The 21448-nt window shown below is 31.7% G+C and overlaps 3 protein-coding genes across 3 annotated transcripts; 1 reads left to right on the forward strand and 2 right to left on the reverse strand.

Annotated features, from left to right (window-relative positions):
- Positions 1 to 195: 195 nt before the first annotated feature.
- LOC118031025 (casein kinase 1-like protein 2) lies at positions 196 to 4201 on the forward strand. Its single transcript, XM_035035320.2, has 14 exons — positions 196 to 509; positions 592 to 632; positions 733 to 802; positions 931 to 1079; positions 1165 to 1260; positions 1360 to 1430; positions 1649 to 1710; positions 1836 to 1899; positions 1981 to 2065; positions 2145 to 2271; positions 2400 to 2482; positions 2589 to 2652; positions 3109 to 3248; positions 3669 to 4201. The coding sequence occupies exons 1-14, from the start codon at positions 434 to 436 to the stop codon at positions 3933 to 3935; spliced, it is 1395 nt and encodes a 464-aa protein (XP_034891211.1). The 5' UTR covers positions 196 to 433; the 3' UTR covers positions 3936 to 4201.
- A 3971-nt stretch (positions 4202 to 8172) lies between these two features.
- Positions 8173 to 8523, reverse strand: LOC118031026 (uncharacterized). The gene has a single exon (XM_035035321.2). The coding sequence runs from the start codon at positions 8521 to 8523 to the stop codon at positions 8173 to 8175; it is 351 nt and encodes a 116-aa protein (XP_034891212.1).
- Positions 8524 to 18356: 9833 nt separating this feature from the next.
- Positions 18357 to 21411, reverse strand: LOC118031027 (eukaryotic initiation factor 4A-8). The gene is made up of 5 exons (XM_035035322.2): positions 21251 to 21411; positions 20181 to 20250; positions 19982 to 20088; positions 19289 to 19719; positions 18357 to 19181 (listed from the first exon to the last, which is right to left on the reverse strand). Exons 2-5 carry the CDS (start codon positions 20246 to 20248, stop codon positions 18546 to 18548), a joined length of 1242 nt encoding a protein of 413 aa, XP_034891213.1. The 5' UTR covers positions 20249 to 20250; positions 21251 to 21411; the 3' UTR covers positions 18357 to 18545.
- Positions 21412 to 21448: the final 37 nt, after the last annotated feature.

The raw sequence follows: 21448 nt of genomic DNA on the forward strand, positions 1-21448 counted from the left end.
TGACCCATCAAAACCTGGTTAAAAATATAATTACAATTTATTAATTTTTTTTATATTTATATCTAGGTAACTCAAGCTACCGGTCAAAACTTGAAATTCAAGTTTTAAATCAGACCGGATTAAAAAACTATGGTAACAATAACTTTAATTTTTTTTTGCGTTAATAGCCAAAAACACTAACAAATTATTTGGTTTAGGAACTCAATTTAAGAATAGCTGTATAATTAAAGAACTGAATGGACGTTATCCCACCCCCTCTTTCTCTTCCCCACTCTCTAAAAATTAAGGAAAAGAAAGGGAGAGAGAAATTATTGCCTTCTCTCTCTTAATTTGTCTAAATTTAACTATAATGAAAATCAAACCGTCGGAGGAGGAGGTTTAGGTTTAGGGTTTCGGTAATTATTATTATTATTATTAGTGATAGAATTTGAGTATGGAGCCGCGTGTCGGCAATAAGTTTCGTCTTGGTCGCAAGATCGGTAGCGGATCCTTTGGACAGATCTATCTAGGTTTGCTTTAAAATTATTATTTCTGTTTATCATTTTCCTTAATAATCGGTTATTGTTTTTTTAATTTTCTTTTATTTTATAGGTACAAATATTCAAACCAACGAGGAGGTTGCCATTAAGCTTGTGAGTTTAGTGTTTTTTTTTTTTTTTCAAAAAATAAATTCTTTTAATTGATTAAATTTTGGAAAATCGGAGATTATCAATGATGTATTTTGATGCCTAGGAAAATGTGAAGACAAGGCATCCTCAATTGCTGTATGAATCCAAGCTGTACAAGATGCTGCAGGGAGGAAGTAAGTAGTAGTGACCTATGGCCTATTCTTCTATTCGTCTTATGCCTGGTATTAAGTAGAGGCTTTGTTGTTGTTTTTGTGGTATTTGTTTGTTAAAAGTATTTGATTAGTTATTGTGAACTTGGCAGCGGGGATTCCGAATGTTAAATGGTCTGGTGTTGAAGGGGACTATAATATACTTGTGATGGATTTACTGGGACCTAGTCTTGAGGATTTGTTCAACTTTTGCAATAGGAAGCTGTCTTTGAAGACTGTGCTCATGCTTGCTGATCACATGGTAGTAGGAGTTTATTAATAAATTGGTATCCTGTGTTTTGTTTGGTTCGTTCATGATGTTGTTGAGTTTGTAATTTTACTGTCAGATTAATCGAGTTGAGTTTGTTCATTCCAAATCCTTTCTTCATCGAGACATCAAGCCAGACAACTTCCTCATGGGATTAGGGAGGCGTGCAAATCAGGTCTTGGGTTTGCACCTTTTCTTATTTGGATTTATTTATTTATTTGATTGTTGTATGTTTTTTGGTCCATCCTGTTGCTTAATGTTTAACTCTGTTCAGGTCTATGCCATTGACTTTGGGCTGGCAAAGAAGTATAGAGACACTTCAACACATCAACACATTCCTTACAGGTTAATCACTTGCAACTTCAAATAGGTCATTTCATTACATATCGCAAATGTATAGGATACTGCCAAAGGTATAGGTTATTGTTCTTCAGCTGTTTGACCTTGCCTCTATGGTTTTATATACTAGATGGTTTAGAGGGCAGTTTTTGATGTACAGTGGTGGAAATCAAATTTTACATGAATGGGAGTTAATTTATATTTGTTGTTTATTTCAATTGCAGAGAGAATAAAAATTTGACTGGAACTGCAAGATATGCTAGCATGAACACTCACCTCGGCATTGGTAAAGATTATGGCTACTTCTTTTCAGCCCCCCCTCCTTCCTCCCTTTGTGTTTAGAATTTTAACTTGATTGCTGCCAGTTGTAAAACTAATGTTTCTTGATTGCTTTACTTCTGTATTTTGTAGAGCAAAGCCGTAGGGATGATTTGGAATCACTTGGATATGTTCTTATGTATTTCTTGAGGGGAAGGTATTCACGCCTGTCCTCCAATATTATCTCATTTCACCCGTGTTTCTTAGTTAATTTTGTTGTGACGACATGTGGTTATAGTCTTCCATGGCAGGGACTGAAAGCTGGTACAAAGAAGCAAAAATATGAAAAAATTAGTGAAAAGAAAGTGTCAACTTCTATTGAGGTATGCAGTGTTAGGATAATTTGTTGATTTGGATTGTAAACATTCATCTTATGTAACTGAATTGGAAAATCCTCATCAGGCGTTATGTCGGGGTTATCCTACAGAATTTGCATCCTACTTCCATTACTGCCGGTCGCTCCGTTTTGATGATAAACCAGATTATGCATACCTGAAACGACTCTTCCGTGATCTCTTTATTCGTGAAGGTTCGAACTTTGCTTTTCAATTTTTACTATGATATTATATAGGACCAAGAGCAATGATGGTGATATTTTAATCTTTTGAATCCATCTTATGATTTTCCCAATTGTTTGACTTTTTTTTCTTGCATTAGGTTTCCAGTTTGACTATGTTTTTGATTGGACAATTTTGAAATATCAGCAATCACAGAGTGCTAATCCTCCGACCCGTGCACTTGTAAGTAACAGTATCATTGTTACTGTCTCTGGGCTTCTAGCCTTTGACTGATCATCTGTATAATCCTACTATTATGTTTGACTTGGTGTATTTATACTATCTACAGGGTCCTGGTGCTGGACCAAGCTCTGGCATTCCTCCTGGTGCTAATAATGTTGATAGGCAGTCAGGTAGATATGTTGCTGCTTGATGGCAAACTGAAGATTTTGGATTTATCACCTAAATATTTCATTGGGGATTGTTTGATTTATTTTTTTTTTATTTCTCACTGGTGATTTTAGGAATTTAATGTTTTTTCCACTTGGTTGTTTTAAAAAGTCTTGATTAGGAACATGTTTTATTCCTACTCAGTATAGTTGATTTTGGTTTCTACGTAGAGAATTTTTATCATGCTTTTTACAGGAGTAGAGTGTTGATGTTGGATATTTAATTCCATTTCTTTCCCTCTTTTTTTTTTTTTTAATTTTATCCTTGGTTTCCCTGTTTTCTATTTTCTCTCCCCCATCTTATCCCCTCTCAATGTTTTACATCCCATGCTTTTCTATTCAAAGCTTTTCCATATGATTCTAGTTTTGTGCATCCCAATGTGTAAGAAAATGTCATTTTGGGTTTTCACTTAAACACAGGTGTGGAAGAAGGTAGACCTGGTTGGTCTTCAACTGATCATGCTCGAAGAAGAAACTCTGGACCTATAGTGAATTCTGGAAATCTATCAAAACAAAAAAGCCCTGTTACAAATGATCTATCCTTATCAAAAGATGCCACTGTAAGTTCTACACTGCATCTGCTCATGATTACAAGTATTAAACAAATGTAAATGCCTCACTTTCATAGATGGATGAATAATGGCAAAGGTAAATGCCAGTAGTGCCCTCGGTTTTTTTTTCCTTGTCATTCCTGGCTCAAGATCATTCTTTGGGTGCCTATGGACATAAATGCCAGGCAGACCTTACTTTGGAAAGAGTTTATTAGGAACTTTTTCCTTTTCAATTATGTGCATTTCATATTGTGGTGTGTGATTGGTATCTCAATTTTGTCATTGCATGTTGCCATGTGTGTTGGTTTAAGATGTGCCATGCTTGTAGAATCATTTCCTCCATGAACAAACAATCTCGTTGCATATATATTTGATGCTCAATATTGTTACTTGATAGTTGATTTATAAAACTTGCGTGGGTCTGTGCAGTTGTCCAGCTCAAGATTTTTGCGATCTACTGTGCCATCGAGGCAACCTGTTATCTCAAGTAGTCGTGGTGCAGCCCTTGTGAATGATTCTGATCCTTCTCATCCCCGCGCAACCGATGCAAACTTTGCAGTGCTTCAGAATGGGCAAAGAATTTCACCTGCTTTATTATCTTCAGAGCAGAAGCCATCGTTCTCTGGTAGAAATACCAACATAAGGACTCTGGAGTCGACTCGAAGGGGCATTGAGAGCTTGCATGTCAAATATTGATGGAAGGTTACGTTATTAGCTGATGTCAATCACAAATGCTCGCCGCTGTAAATTTATAATCAGATACTGTAATTGCATATTGAGTGATGTGTTGTCTTGCTAACCTGTGCAACGCAGTACGTGGTGACTGTTCTATTTTTATTTTTTGAAGGGAGGAAAAAAAAACAATATCCAATGTGGAAGATAGCAGGAGTTTATGGATGTAAAATATAATCCCTAATCGTTTGTAATTGATGTGTTCATAAAATTAGATTACTTCCAAATAATCTGTTATTGTCCCTTCCTCTTCAAAATTCATGGAAAGATGAGGGAATATGGTGTCCATGACTTTGCTTGATTGTTAATTGAGCAAAACACGTTCAACAAGAAGCTACATCTTTTTGTATTGGTCACTGATGGCTCGAAACTATTCCCTATCACAGTCGATTTGAGACCGAGAACTGAAAGAGCACCCAGCCACACTTGATATGTCTTCACTTGTGGCCTTTCTTCTTGCTAGGAGACCCACCATACATACCTTTAAATAAACTAGAAAACATGATAAACAAACTAGAAAAATTAAGATTATTAAGTATAACATTTAATTTTCTATACTTAATAGAAAAAAAAAAAATCAAATAACTGAGTACAAATAACTTTTCCTAAAATAATCTTTTTGTATTAGTTTCAGGTTAGAAAAAACTCGTCCTTGAGTTTCGGCTATCCATCTACCTATATTATTGTTGTTGTTAACCATTAAAAATGATGTTAGCATATTTGCATTCCACTCATATGTGGTGACCAAACACTTTATTGTTAGCCAACTCAGATAAAATAAGACAAAAATCAATTTTCAAAATACTTTGAACCTTTATAAAATTATAACTAACCATCAACGGCTTGTTCTTTATCATACAATTTCTCACACCATTATAATTCTTCAAAATCTTAATCTTCTCTTCCTTCTCCATAAATTGAGTTGAAACACCATATTTTTACCCTTTCTCTCAACAATTACCATCTCTCTCCCAGATACCAATACTATATATGTATTACGTTGTCCGTGATGCATGACATTCCTGTAATATTATCATGGTTTATCTAATAGTAGATTACAAGCATTTGTATACACCATATAACACCAAACACTATCAAATATTACCTATAGAAAATAAAATAAGTTAGCGTTAATCCACGATTACCTTGCTATCTTGCTTTAGCCACTTCAATTTATAGGTCCTGTAGTGTTTTTCTGTCTTGAGGCGCAACTTCTCTATTGCCTCACTGGACATCATTTTCTCACAAATATCAATATCAATGATCAAATTATATACATTGTCCTAAATGGTATAAGTTGAATAGAAAAGAATAGTTTGTAGCCAATCTCAGCCTAAATCACCCTCGGGAGAAATCAATCTCTTTTGGATTACTAAGGTAGCACTATCATCACCTTGCAAAACCTCATCATTATCATCACAAACATAATCATTTGTATTCTCATTAGACTCTTTTACTTATAGATTTTTACTTAGACTACTCTGTTTTGTGGCACTTAAAAGTTCGATGCCCCAATTTATTATATCTGAAACACCAAAATTTAAAACCATATCTAGAACTCAAACCCTGACCTCACATATGATTTGTTTAGCTGTTGATTCAAGCTGAACGGATGACTTTTGATTGTTGGTGTACACCTCTTTATTATTTTTGTTAAATTAAAAGCCACATATGTTAGTGATGATAACAACTTTTTGTTTCTCCACAATCCAAACTCTTTGATAGGATTCTAAAACTATCCACAAAGATTGCAAAATAATACATCTTGTATGGATAGCTGTAATCCACTTAAGTATCTAACAATCAATTGCTCTTTTGTTTCTCACGTATCATTCCTAGCCACAAGTTGGTAGAAATCATCATTGTAATCATCAATAATTATCCAGCCATGTCTTATGGAGTTGTTGGTACAAAGTCTAAATGTACTTGAATGGAAGAAAAATATCATTCATCTTCTCCCACTCATTAATATTCAATATGTTTTATCTCTATTGAGACCTCTTTAATTGCTCCCACCAAGTAAAAGCTCACCCTTTTAATCTAATAACAATGAGTTTCACCCTTGTTTGCTTTGGAACTTTCATGTACTAGAAAATCCTCAATTTGTAAAGTTCTAATAAAATCAAGAAGTTTAATTTGAAATCCAGACTCTCTTTGATGTTCTGCCCTGTTGAAAGGCTACCTCATTTGGAATAGGTTATAGGTATTAGCCATGAACCTATGATCACTCTCCTCTTGTTCTCGTTGGGTGTTTTCTGCCAATTGTCAGGTAAGTTATATGATTTGCCTTTTGATATCATCAATCACTAACTCTTGAATATTTGTCTCGTGAGGAGAGGAACCTTCTCATCTTCATGAACATGTTCTGTTTTGATGCAGATGAAAGCAAAGAATAACAAGGTTTATTACAAGTCAAAACTCTCAAAGATCAAGAACACCATAACTATCGAGGAAACACCTAAAATACTCTATTTTTATCCATTCATGTCTCACTTGTCAAAAACTTATTACAACATTTTGTATAAAAAACAAACTATAAAAAAAACCTAGTAATATTAAATAGGAAAAATAAAATAGAAAAAACCAAATCCCTTCAAATAGAAAACAAAATCCTAGAAAAGCATAATAATATAGAATAGAAAAAAATAAAAATATTTAAGGAAAATATTTATTTTTCTAAAATACTTTTTCATCAATCTTCCTGGATTGGAAGAGACTTATCCTCTAGTTCATACTCTAGTCAACAACCGTCATTCACTATGAACATCCTTTCGTATACGAGTCAGCTTATCATATATTCCTAATATAACACCTGTATGCGGGTCATCTCATCATGGTTCCCTAACACAACACTTTTATACGAGCTACCTCACTATGGGTCACACCATTAAAATTCTTAATAACAATAACTGATGTACATGAAAATAAGATGCGAGCTCTTGAATGTTTTTCCCTCGAGGAAGAACCTCCTCATACCCCCTTACACAAGCATGTTCTATTCTGCAATCTCTTCCAACCATGGTTGTCTAGCTGCACACATTGAGCTAGCAACCACCAAGAACTTTGAGATCTGATACAAATCATTTATGACCTTTAATCAAAACCACTAGGAATTGTTGGATTATAATATAAACACATACATAAACAATACAATAATAACAAACAACACAAAATTCTACCGAATAGGATCACCATGCCAAAAAACCTAATTCAAAATTTTATTTCTCAATAATCCACATGTAGTCTTCTCTTTAAAAGATTTACAATTTTTTAAATAAATTTAAAAAACAACATAAACAAGCTAAAAAACCTGAAAAAATAAAACCATAAACAAATTAGAAAAAATAAAATTATTACGCATAGTATTTAATTAAAAAAATAAATATAATTAAGAAAATAAATTACTTTTCCTAAAAAATCCTCCCATATCAAATTCGATTTATTATTCAATGCATAAATTCCATTGACGATCAAAATTAAATATCTCTCCTTCAGGAGGTAACAAATAACAGGAGAAAGAGATTCTGTTTCTCTTCATTGTTGCTTTTTAGCCATGGATGAAGACGTGATACGTTCTTGTCCATTGCTTGAAAAAATGTATATATATATATATATATATATATAAAAAAAGACATGACATTACCAAACAGGAAAGGAAACAAGAGAACACGAGAGCATCTTGTTGTTCCTGAGATACCTGTGAAAGATTAGTTGTGCTTTTAATCTTTTGATTTTTTTTTTTTGGTGTCAATAACAAGAATTGGCTTCTTGTTTGAACTACGAGACAGGCAATCTAAACTAGCAAAAACATATGATAATCAACCACAATCTCATCAACAGATGCATCTTTTGGTCTTGGAATCGAGGAGAAATATAGCAAGAACCAGAATAGTGATGATCATAAGGTAAAGATTCCATGTTCGGAACAGTCCACTCTGTTTAGATCTTGCTCACAAGTGAGAGTGAAATATCAAGCAAAGGCGGTGTATACATAAAACTCAATTCCCATAGATTTTGGCTTCCATGGAGCACAAAGACGAAAGCTTACTACTTGCTGTAAATATATAATGGCATTTAAAATTCTCAAGAACAGAAAATACATCACACGTCATCATCTCTCTTCCAAAACAACGCAGCTCACACACTGAAGCAGTGTAGTCTTTAGGAAGGCATGCGAGAGGGGGGAAGAAGCGGCCATGGATCACCTCCATCGATGAACCACTTGGGTGCAAGTGTCCTTGATCCACCTAATGCTCTTCCTCAAGGTCCCCTTCATCTTGCCCTCCATTGCATAGACCTTGTAGTTAGCAACCCTTCTTTTCCTTTTCAGCTCAGGATCATTGAAACTCCATCTTTTTGAAAATGACCCAAGATTGATTTTCCCTTTCTTGATCTTCACTTCGTTGCCCAGCTGATTTGGCTGTGCAGAAACCGCGTTGCTGACACTATAAGACCTCAAATCTTTCATGTTTGCAGGTGCCGCCTTGTCTCCATGGTATCCCTCCACCTGTATCCTCCCTTCCCTGCATGACCTAGATCTGAAATGCTCCATCGGAAAGAGAAAAAACAGAAAATATCATGCACAAAAATTGAAAGACTCAACAATCAAGATGGGGCAATTGGAGAGGAGAGAAAGGACAAGAAAATATTTTTAATTTGCTCGTGATCCTAGCCTTCTTTAGCAAATATATTCCAGTTTTAAAGGCTTCATTTTTCAGTAATAAAAATAAGTCTGTAATTTATTGTGCAATTTAACCTCTCAATATATAAGAATATATATATAAAAAATTGTTTTTGTTTTATTTTAATTATAATACCCAATCTAATTTATCAAATCAATCTATTAATTGGTTAACTTGAGGTTTTCACAGCTCTATGTTTAATTTTTTATTTAGTTTTTCTTTATAGTTAAAATCCGGATTATGTATCAAATTTATTTTTAATTAAGGTATTATAATGTTTTTTTCCAAGTTCAAATCTTTAAATCAACACTTTGGTTTTTTTGAAATGAAATACAATTTATGTAAAAATTCATTCCCAAAAGTGTTCGAAAAAAAGAGCATTAATTAACAAATAAGCCGGTCAAAAATACCACTAACTATGAAGGAAAGATAATCTATCACCAAGTTGGTCCTTGGTACATATAAATTATCTTTGCCCTTGATTATAACTTTTGCTAATTGTCTTATTGTATGATGGAGAAAGTGGAGACAATGGAGGATCCAATTTTCATTTGCTCTTTCAAAAGGTCGTCCATTTGCACGAGGCCCATTTGAATGGTCTTCGTTGGGCAACATGAGCCAGTTAGAATTATGGGATTTGAATTGTAGACCTCAATTAAGACAAATATAAGTTCTTATAAAGAATGGCTCGTATCATTGACTCGTCACGGGTCAGGAGTTGTATTAATTTTTTTAATATTAAAAATTTCTAGTCTTTACAAATGTATTTTGTAGTTTAAAAAAAGTTTTAAATCGTGTTAGGATTAATTTGATATGACATGATTAATTTTATAAATCAAAATAATAATAACCTAAAAAATAACTAGTAAAATATAGTTTGATTGTAAGAAAATAAAGAGATATATATTATTTTTTTAATATTGAAATGATAATATATTAGATCAATCTAGAAAATCTAAGTTAATTCTCAATCTACAACTCAGGTCTTGAAAAAGTGATAACCCTATAAAAAGCAAGTCAAAACAAATCATGAAACTTAATTCTCAATCAATCTAATATTAAATAATGAAATTGAAAAACAATTTATTAAAAAAAAAAAAAAATAACTCAAGTCAATATGTGTTATCTTCTCAAACTTTTAATTTAAGTCATAAAACTAAGATAACCTCATAGAAATCAAATAAAAAAAAAATTATGAAATTCAATTCTCAATTAACTCAATTTTGAAAAGATAAAATTGAAAAAAAATCAATTAAAAATGACAAAAAAAAAAACCCCAAATCAGCCTATGACCCATTAGGATGACCTCACAGAAAACAAATCAAAACAAATTATAAAACCAAATTTTTTATCAATATGATGTTAAAAGATAAAATTAAAAAAAAATTCAATTAAAAAATGGACCCAAAAATAAAACCGGATAACTTAGATTAATTCTATAAAATCGTAATTTTTGTCATGAGACTGAGATAATTCCATTAAAAAAAATTGAAACAAACATTAAATCCAATCTCCACTAAACATAATATTAAAGAAAAAATTTAAAAAAACAATTAAAAAAACAAAAGTTATAGTAAACAATGAATTCACCTTCTCTTTAATTTTTTTAATAACAATTCGAATTTTTAGTATAAATTATTGGTTCTAAAATAGGTCATTATAGTCTATATGATTTTTGTTACACGTAGTAAGCCTATCACCCTATTTTTAGCACTAATAATAGTTGGATTTTTTTTTCTTTCATTGACTTGGGCATATATGGAATTTTTTTTTATTTTAATAGGAAGTGGGTGATTTCAAATATATTCAACATAAAAGCATATGATTAAGTAATATCGGAATTTTTAATAGGGATAAAATATATTTGTTTTAACAAAACTATGGTGATTTTGCAAAGACATATTAACCTATATTTTCAACAAGAAGATAAAAAAATTAAACATAAAAAATTTGAAGATATTGTCAATGTGTTTTCTTATACCAAGAAATTTTTAACTGTGAACTATAAATCTGATTCGTACATTTAATAATAAAAAAAATCTTAAGCATTAATAAATATTAAAAAAAAAAAGTTGTTAATCCTAACTAAAAACTAAGTTGAGAAGTTGAGAAATAAATGCAAATCAACATATATAATCTCGTGTCACGGGGAACCTTTCAAAAAAAAAATTTAATCATGTGGCAATAATTGTTTTTGTAAGAATAATTGTTGCATATGTATGGCATCACAGTAATCATCCTCTTAGATCAGGATCGTCGTGAATGATGTGGGTGAATATGATAGGAATTATTGTCCTTTATCAATAATAATAAAAAAAAAAAAGAGTTGTCATCTAGTATTTTGTCATTAGAAATCCTAACTGGTCTGAGAATCCACGTAAGAGGACTGATTGTGTAAAAGAAAGATATTAACACCCCTAATACGTCTTATCTGAGATAAGTCACATTGTTTAGTTGTCTGATATAAACTAAGGAAAAAGTTGTGTTTTATAACCGTTGGTCTGTTTAAAGTTTAAGAAAATTCTATCTCAATAAGGAAATCCTTATCTTCTTAGATTAAAAACATAATCGTTATACTGCCAACAAAAAAAATCTTTTTATTTAATATCACAAATATGTCTTATGTATAAGTTCATAATCCTGCATATTAAGAGAAGCGAAATAAAATGTTTTGGTATTTTTGAAATGGAGGCCAATATCCTTTAAAACTTTACAAACTTGTTGTAAAATCCATGCAATATTTAAAAAAAAAATCATGTCAAACTATTTTAGATATATTTTTTTAAAAAAATGATTAAATAACTTTAGGATTTTTAGTCACATGCAAGAAAAATATAAAATATTTTTTTGTCCCGACCTGACCGAGTTGACCTAAAATTTTTTGTTCGACCATAAACCGAATAAAAAATTATGGTTTGACCTGAAAAACAACCCAAAAACAAAAATAAAGTAAAAAAAAAAACAAATTAAACACCCAAAAAACACAAAAACTCAAAAATGCTTGAACAAAACGGATCAAACACATAAACAAATAAAGAACACTAAGAACACTTGAAATGAACCCATCAATATGGAGCCCAAAACAGACTAGATTGGTCAAAATATAGGCACATACATGTTGAAAATCATGCAAGTATCAATAATTTAGTATCCATTCACTTGGATTATCTTTTAAATATCAAGATTTTGTCAAAATAGGTTTTCGTTCTAAACTAAAACCCTATGATTAAAAACCATTATAAATATATTATTGATGCAAATAAATACTAGATTATTATTTAATCATGCATAAGGAATGGTTCTATGCAAAGAAATGGATCAAAATTGGTCAAAATATAGGGTTTAATATTATACACAAACATGTTTGAATCTAAAATTAAAAAAAAAAAAAAAAAACATCAAAACATAAAAATTAAGCCTGAAATACCAAATCCAAAAAACCTAAAATAGATTGTATGTTCATGAAACATCAATTTAAAATTGGTTTTCTAAACCCATTTTATGAACGAACAGGCTATACACCATTGCTTTAACATGTATAGCTTAAGCTAAAACAACATTTATATATAAAAAAGAAAACTTAAACAACTTTAATACATAAAAAAAAAATCTAAAATAACTTCATTAAATAGAAATTATAGCAATAAAGACGTGAAAGCAACATTACTTGTTGAGCATTCCAACCTCTTTTTTTATGCTTGTAAACATAAATGTAATACAAAACAAATGAAAAAACAACAAAAAGAAGGCCAGAAATTATATATATATATATATATAGAACAACTACTCTCTATTTATTTATTTTTTTGAAGGTTGTACTACTCACAAGCTTACTCCCCCTTTCCAAAACTTAAGAAACCTTTTCTTAGGTTTTTATTATCTAAGTTTTTTTTTTTTTTTTCTCCTCCTCCTTTCTTTTCTTTTTGTTTTTCAGCCTTTTTTTTTCTTGATCTTAAGGGAGCTATTTATAAGGTTTTGTTAGGGTTTTAGGAGGTGTTTAATCTATTTTTAACCTCTTGATCTTGAGGGGAGTGTTGAGAACCCTTGATAAAAACCCATTAAGAAGCCTTTATATGTGAACACATAAAAACCAAATTGTTTTTTGCATGATGGTTGCACTATCAAGACTGACTGAGTTGTCCATTTTCGAGGTATTGTCAAAGCAATTTTGACATCATTATTCCCCGAGACCACCTGAAATTGGTATAAGGGGGCACACCTTTTATTTGGATCCAACCTTACTTAATTTGGAGGTCTGTAAATCCACATTCAAGCGTTTGAAGTTGTCAACTTAATTAGTCAAAACTATCAAAACAGAGGTGCAAGCTGACGAACGACATGTCATTCACCTTATCTTCATTAAGTCTGAAAGTTGCTTTAGTAGATTGGTCATTCGAGTGACTTCATTCTTCATGGACTCTAACTCATTTTGATAATGTGATTACAGATGAGCTCTCTCTTCGTTCTCCATTTTTTTTTCTTAATCATGCATTATAGATCTTAGGCGGGGACCTATATTTCACAACCTGTACATATATGTGACAATTTATAAACAAATATACGATAAAATGCAATAATCACAATGCATATGTCAATGCATATTAGATATGGATTAGCCTTTATGAACTGATTCATGACTTTCGTAATTTCTTGGGCAAGATTTTTAAGTCCAACTGGTTGTTGTAAAGGAGCATTTGTCAATTTCTTATTATGGTTGAATTTCAAAACACATTAGAAAGAAAGATGGGTTGTAGCCCTCTTATAAATAAAAGGGCATCATTTGAAAAATTTTAAAATTTAAAAGTCCTATACATCACTACTCATAAAAAGCATTTCCTCTACTAGTGTTTCTAATGAAGGAAGTGATGACACTCATTGACACAATCAAAAGATTGATGTTTTATCCCAAGTGCAGAAGTGTCGAAGTAATAAATAACTCAGCAAAACCTAGTCAAACCACAGGGAGGTAAACTATATAAAATTATAAATAATAAATGAAAAGGACTTGAAGAGAACTTTTGAGATGTGATATTGATGTAAGTATTAATCAAAGATAAAAGCAATTCTCAAGGTTAGAGGATCCACTAATAGTATTAGAAATAAGTATAGTATAAACGCTTTTTATTAATCAAATGGAAACTACACACAAATAAGGTTTCTAATTGAACGATTTATCCTTAATAGTTCATTATAAATTTTAACATGATCATATTAATTATCTTATTTTAGTAATACCATACTTTTAAATATTATTAGGAATTCATGATGTTAACTTATGTTAACCAACAAATCAAGTTCCTTTCATAGCACAAATATCGGTTATACCATATAGTAGGTTATGAAAGTGCCAAGTAGTTGTTGTACCAAGGGTTGTACAACACAAATCTAGATTAATCATTTAACAAGTAAGGTATTAAGAATTAATAAAATAAAATAAGTTAATAACAAACTTTCTTAGATATAAACATTGAAGTCCATATTGAGTTTATATTATACATATTCTAACACCATTAGTGAAACCTTTTTACCTTGACATAATAAACTTAGCTAAACATTGTGAAGAAGAGAAACATAAATAAACTAGATAAAAACATAGTTGTGATGAAAAGCATAAATAAGAGATTAATGAAAGCAAAATTTAAACATTACAAAAATACAAAGAAAGAAAGCAAGAATATGTTCTTGATCTGAAAACCAAGATGTCTAAATGTATGACAAATGCCTCCTTTTATAGGCTAAAATTCAGAACTATTGATTTGATGACTAATTATTGAGTGGGTGGCCACCTCTTGACTTAATGACAACCATTATTTTCTTGTCTGAACAAAACGTCATTGTTAACGTTAGAATTTAAACAGATAGTCCTCATAAAAGTTCTGAAAATTTATCTCATATTTCCAACAAAACAAAAATGAGCTCATTTGGATTTCTAGAAATCAAGATATGGGCTGAAAACTGAATAGTGTTTGGGCTGCAGGACAGACTTCAACTTCTCTTTTGTTGCTATAATTTGAACTTGAAAACAGTCGTTTTTAATCTTGGACTCTAATGAAAGTTTTAGGTCTATGTCTTAGCTTTCCATCCATATAAACCAGACCTAAATCCATGTTTTATAGCTCCAGTTATGATCCAATAAACGAATGATATTACAATTTGAATTAAGCCAGCATTTCTTCTTTAAGCTTAGCCCTCTCTTTGTCTTTTCACTTTCAATAATTAAAAACATCAATCAATCCTTTAAATTATGAGATATGTCTGCATTCAAAATGAGTATTTACCATAAATTAAAGATATATTATGTTGTCAGACTTGTTATTATAAAATATGCTTAAATTAGGGAATTTAATGATACTTTAAATGCAATATGATGATATAAAACATTGATAAAAATACACTTTTAAGTACTAATCACATATATGTTCTTGGTACCTCATAACATTATTTTCAATTTAGGTGGCCTGTTGTTGCAACCTTTCATCATAACATGAATTTGCTCAATCTACTTTGTCATTTGTCTTATGTTGTCATAAAAAAAGATATTATCTGTGATTAGTACTCTATTTCTGGTTGCTAAAGCCTTATTGCTTGTTTCTAGTACTCGTATTGTAGTTTCCAACCATGGTATGTTATCCATTGCCTTTTGTAGTTCTTCCCTCTCAACGTCAAGCTCGGTTATTTTATAGTTAATTTGATCTACTGAATTACCCCTAACTTTAAAACATCTTGTTTTTTATGCATGAGTGTTTAATATTTTTGCTACATTTTTTTAGAGGTTTTGTAATGAAAGAAATGGAAAAGATGGTGTTCTTTTATGGATAATATGGATAACAAATACAAGTTCTACGCACATAGACTATTCATACAAGATTGTTATATCATCCAAAAAGTATGGATAATAATGAATATCTAAGGATTGAATTTTTACTATATCTATATCTTGCTTATTATTTAATGATATAAAAAATTTAGATATTCCTATTTTATTTATCAATTCCAGATATTTATTTAGGTATTCGTCACTTGATTAATAAGGTTATTTAAAAATTGAATTTTATAATTTTTTTTTTATTTTTTTTATATCAGATTTCTTAATCACATGGCTTTAATATTATTTTTTTTTATTTCAACCTTTAATATTAAATCTGGTGGAATTAGGTTTATAATTTTTTTATTGTTTTGTATAGAGTTATCTAAGTTTTGACAAGTTAACTCGGGCTAGATTGGGTATTTTTTTGTTTTTTTTTTTAATTTGTTTTTTAATTATATCTTTCAATATCAAGCTAGTTGATAATTAAATTATATAGTTTTTTATATGTTTTCTATGAGTCTATACCGATCTCATGATACAGATCACGAATTTGATAGATTAATCCAAGTTGACTCCACTTTTTTTTTTTTTTTTCAATTTCATTATTAACATTAAATTGACTCAAAATTAAACTTTATAATCATAACTTAGATAAATCATAAATTTGAGATGCTAACCCACCAAATCATCTAATATATCATCTTATTATTATTTTTTTAAAATATATAATATACATTATATTTTAAGTCAAGTTAACAACACAAATTAATGATCTAGTTAACAATACTGTAAAAGATGTAGGGAAGATATTGTAGCTTTCCCCATGCCTTTTATGTATCAGTGTTTCACTGTGTGCTGCATAGAGCACAGTTAAACTTTTAGCGGTTTTTTTTTTAATTTTTTTTTTTTTTATGCCTTTATGGTTTTTTTTTTTTCTTTTTTATGTGTTTTTTTCTTTTACTGAATTTTTTATTTATTTATTTTAGTTTGTTAATGTGATTTTTTTTTATTTAGTTATCAGACTTTCATGACACAGATCTCGGATTTGATGAGTTAAACTGGTTTGACGAGTTAACCCGAATATTGTTTTTTGTTATTTTTCTTTTTAATTAATTTTTTATGTTTAGTGTAGTTTGTTATTGTTAAATTTTTTTTCTATTTAATTATCAGACTTTCATGACACGTATCCTGGGCTTGATTGGTTAACCCAGTTAATTCTAGGTTAACCCGTTAATTTTTTTTTTTTCTATTTAGTTACCAAACTTTCATGATACGAATTCTAAGTTTGACGAGTTAACCCAGTTAATTCAGATGTTTTTCTTTTTCTTCATTAGTTTTTTTTTTCCTGTTGGTTTTTTTTTCTTTGTTTTTTTTCTTTTTAATTAATCTATTTAATTATCACACTTTTATGACACGACCTTGTAGCCAGACCCACATCCAAGGCTCTTGGGTCCGATGTTGCAGTCAAACTCACTTAAACTTAAGTAATATAAATTTAATATTATTATTAATATTATAAATATTACTCTTGGATCAAGCGTTGCAGCTAGAGCCAAGGCTCTTGAGTATATTTTTGCAAAAAAACCTAACACTCTTAGATATTAGAATTTTTTTGATATTTTTATGCAAAAATAAAAATAATAATAACTTGTGGCGTATGCCTTTGTTTTTTTTTTTTCTTTTCCTTTTTTAAGCTTTTTATTGTAGACTGCACTGTGCAGTTCACAGTAAAAAAATTAATGCCATTTAGTTTTGTTTTGTCTATAGTTTCTTAATAATAAATTTTTTTTTCTATTTAATTATTATATTTTCATGACACGAATCCCAAGTTTGACGGGATAATCTGATTTGACGGGTTAAGCCAGTTGATTCAGATTTTTTCTTTTTCTTCATTAGTTTTTTTTGTTCCTCAAGTTTTTTTCTCTTTACTTTTTCCTTTTTAATTTTTTTTTTTAAATTTAGTTCATTAATATTAAATCTTTTTTCTATTTAGTTATCATACTTTCATAACACGAATCTCAGATTTGACAAATTAACTGGGTTGATTTATTTTTTTTTTCTTTATTAGTTATTAGTAAAAAGACTGATGCCTTTTATTTATTTATTTATTTCTTTTAATTAATTTTTTTGTTAAAATTTTTTTTATAGGAGAAGACAGACAAGTTTGTGTGTGCCCTCCAATGACATCGCATTTTTATAATGTAATCAGGATCCTCATCATGTAGTTGTTCTTCCTCTAGCTGTTTTTTCTCTTAGATATTAGACTTTTTTGATATTTTTATGCAAAAAATAAAATAATAATAACCTGTGGCGTATGCCTTTGTTTTGCTTTTTATTGTGGACTGCACTGTGCAGTTCACAGTAAAAAATTAATGCTTTAGTTTTGTCTATAGTTTCTTAATAATAATTTTTTTTTCTATTTAATTATTATAGACACGAATTAAGAGTTTTTTAAGTTTTTGGAATCTCAGATTTGACAACACTGATGCCTTTTATTTATGTTTAAATTTTTTTATAGGAGAAGACAGACAAGTTTGTGTGTGCCCTCCAATGACATCGCATTTTTATAATGTAATCAGGATCCTCATCATGTAGTTGTTCTTCTTCCTCTAGCTGTTTTGGTAACCGAGAAAACAGAGCAGAGCGAGAGAAATAGACAGAACAAAGAGAATCGTATCATTCTTTTCTTGCCTTACTAATTCATAGGAGATGACGGACAGATGTAGATCCAGTCACTTGTGTTGTGTTAGCACAGCCATTACAGGACACGTTGAGAATAAAAATAAAAAATATGAAACGACTACACATCAAAGCAAACCAACACCCTCAGCTGTAACAGAAAACTGAAATGAAGGTGGGGGTGCAAAGTACAAAAGCACAGCATGCAAACAGAACTTGAAAATAATAAGTCCAACGTCAAATCCCTTCATGCTGTAATAATGAAGGGAGGACCAACCAATGTGAGATTAAACTGTCCGATGTCTCAGAACATCAAATTTAACGACTCTAAACAGCAAAGAAAGGAAAACAATTCGTTAAAATAGTACTGGGAAAATAAGAAACCCTTTTTCACCAAAAATCTCATCACAGGAGATCAGCCACGTTAGATGGCAGCTCCTCGATGACCACATTATAAAACTTCTGGATATCAAACAGCATTCTGTCATCATCCCTTGTCACAAAGTTAATGGCGACACCCTTTCTTCCAAAACGTCCACTTCGTCCAATACGGTGAAGGTAGTTTTCTGGTTGAGTTGGCAGATCATAATTTATGACAAGGGACACTTGCTGCACATCAATACCACGGGCCAGGAGATCAGTTGTGATGAGAACTCGAGAAGAGCCAGACCGGAATTCTCGCATAATGATATCACGAGTGTTCTGGTCCATATCACCATGAGTAGCTGAGACTGTGTGGTCACGGCTTCGCATCTTGTCTGTCAGCCAGTCAACCTTGCGGCGGGTGTTAACAAAAATAACACTCTGAGTGATGGCTAGGGTCTCGTATAGATCACAGAGAGTTTCAAGCTTCCACTCCTCCTTATCAACATTGACATGAAACTGTTTGATACCTTCAAGGGTAAGCTCATCACGCTTAACCAAGATCCTCACAGGCTTGTTCATGAACTTCCTTGTGATCTCAAGGGCTTCAGGTGGCATGGTAGCGGAGAACACACCAACTTGAACTTTAGATGGCAGCAACTGGAAAATATCATAGATCTGACAGCAAGTGGAAAAACAGTATTAGAACAATAAATTATTTATAAAAAAACATTAAGAGCTCTCAAGTCTAAGAAATAAACTTGGGATCAAGTATGAAGGCAAACCTGATCCTTGAAACCACGGGACAGCATTTCATCAGCCTCATCCAGGACAAACATTTTAATGTAATCTGGACGAAGTGACTGCCTTCTTAACATATCAAACACACGACCAGGAGTGCCAACAACAACATGAACTCCAGCTTGAAGAATGCGTTGGTCCTCACGAACACTTGTGCCACCAACACAAGCATGAACTTTGACGCCAAGATAATCACCAAGTGCCCGCATAACCTTTTCAATCTGCTGTGCAAGTTCCCTAGTGGGCGCAAGGACCAAAGCTTGACATTGCACTAGACCATAATCAAGTTGCTGGAGAATACCAGAGCAGAAGGTTGCTGTTTTCCCAGTTCCTGACTGAGCCTGCTGAATCACATCAAGGCCCTTGCAGAATGGAACAATTCCTCTTTGCTGGATTGCAGATGGCTTCTCAAAACCTTGAAAAATAAATTAGGATGCATCAATTAGAACAAGAAAAAGATGGAGCTACCAGAATTTAAGCATCATAGTACAAGAAGCGAGGATTATTTTTTTATCCAACAATCAAAACTGTAATCATAGGTCAAAAATCAAGGTTCCAGCAGAAGAAAGAACCTAAAGGATAGGTTTGCAACTGCAACTAGGGAAGTTATATGTGTCTTGCCATCAACCCATTAAGATACCAAAAGAAAGCACATCTGCAATTATAAAGCTACCTACCATAGGCATAGATGCCCCTCAAAAGGTTCTCTTGCAGTCCCATTGAATCAAAAGTGTCATAAACCTCATCATATGATGTGAAGAAATCTTGTCCATCATTTGCGAGCCTGCATTGTTTTCAAAGCATAAATGAATGTCAATTACATCTTCCAATCAAGAGCTGTTGCTGTACAGCTAGAGTTGTAAGGAAAAAACTTACAAATCACTCATTTTGGCATCATATTGCTTAGAATCGAATTGTGACCCTTCTGGTGCTGAACCCGCCATGACTGCATTAAGGAAATTATATGCAGAGGGAAGATTTATTACTCTAATGGATTAAGGTTCATAGCATGCATGTTTCAAAACTGAACAGGTAAAACATATTCTGCTTTCAGAATCTATCATATGCTCCAATAATTGACAAATGAGAAAAAAGGAAAACATAGAATGCATTCACGCTATCGCATAAATCTGATTGTGGGGGGACAAGCATAAAAATAAAGCAGAAGTATTAATTACCATAAGCACAAAAGATAGTGAATATTTCATTATAGCCAACCGAAATGAAAGAATAAAATGTCACAGAAATGCCAAACTTGCAAACCAAGCTAAGAGTGAAGTACAAGCATTAAACTTCTGTTTCAGTGTCTGGAGAAGATACAAAAGGGGCAAACAGAAAACTGATATTTCGGAAATAAATCCTTAACCATCAGACGCTGCTTCACCCTCCCCTCCAAAAATTCTGATCAAGGGCAAGATATAGTCCAGAAAGACTTCAACTTTTGTTGCTCTTTTAAGACATCATCCTCATAAAACATATATGTGTTATTACAGCAGTGTGGTACTTACGCAACAAGTTACATATCCATCAAATTAAATTAAATTAAAGCGTTTTGACAAAATAAGCCGCAATAATATGAGATAAGCCGCATCAAAAGATTATCAAACAATCTCATAAAAAGATATTATTGTGTTAAACTTATCTCCAACCAGACCGAGTTGAAAAGAAAAAACACCTGCAATTTCCTGAACCTAACCCTAACAGCTCATAAGAAACGATAAGGAAAACCAAAAAAAATGAAAACTTTACCAACAAAAGGAAAAAACCGATCAACCCCAGATCTCAATAAGTGAAAATCAGATAGCCCAGCTATTAAAAACATTCAAGAAATCAACCAATCCAGAGATCCATGACAGCAAGCAATAACAGCATCATAGGCGCACGGACACAACAAAAGTAACTACATTTTTGCATAGAGAGAGCGAGAGAGAGAGAGAGAGAGAGACCTGGGAGTGATGGAGTGATTGATAGCAAGAAAGAACAGGAGAGAGATTAAAAGGAAGCTGAAGATTGAATAGAGAAATCAATAACAGCCCAAACTCCTCGGATCTGCGCCGTGGAGTTTGAAAGAGGCTTTGTTTAAGTGTTTAAGAGTATTTATAGGTAGGCAATAGGGTGCGCTGAATTAGGTTAAAGGTTATACT

The sequence above is a fragment of the Populus alba genome, chromosome 3 (genome assembly GCF_005239225.2).
Source record: "Populus alba chromosome 3, ASM523922v2, whole genome shotgun sequence".
In the NCBI taxonomy this organism is placed as follows: Eukaryota; Viridiplantae; Streptophyta; class Magnoliopsida; order Malpighiales; family Salicaceae; genus Populus; species Populus alba.

What these genes read in the sequence shown, in the direction of transcription:
- LOC118031025 (XM_035035320.2), top strand. Translation starts at nt 434, where the DNA reads ATGGAGCCGCGTGTCGGCAATAAGTTTCGTCTTGGTCGCAAGATCGGT. An exon ending in ATCCTCCGACCCGTGCACTT is followed by an intron (nt 2,483 to 2,588) that starts GTAAGTAACAGT and finishes TACTATCTACAG; the next exon opens with GGTCCTGGTGCTGGACCAAG. An exon ending in CCTTATCAAAAGATGCCACT is followed by an intron (nt 3,249 to 3,668) that starts GTAAGTTCTACA and finishes GGGTCTGTGCAG; the next exon opens with TTGTCCAGCTCAAGATTTTT.
- LOC118031027 (XM_035035322.2), bottom strand. Translation starts at nt 20,248, where the DNA reads ATGGCGGGTTCAGCACCAGAAGGGTCACAATTCGATTCTAAGCAATAT. An exon ending in GATGCCAAAATGAGTGATTT is followed by an intron (nt 20,089 to 20,180) that starts GTAAGTTTTTTC and finishes AAAACAATGCAG; the next exon opens with GCTCGCAAATGATGGACAAG. An exon ending in CCCGTGGTTTCAAGGATCAG is followed by an intron (nt 19,182 to 19,288) that starts GTTTGCCTTCAT and finishes ACTTGCTGTCAG; the next exon opens with ATCTATGATATTTTCCAGTT.
- LOC118031026 (XM_035035321.2), bottom strand. Translation starts at nt 8,523, where the DNA reads ATGGAGCATTTCAGATCTAGGTCATGCAGGGAAGGGAGGATACAGGTG.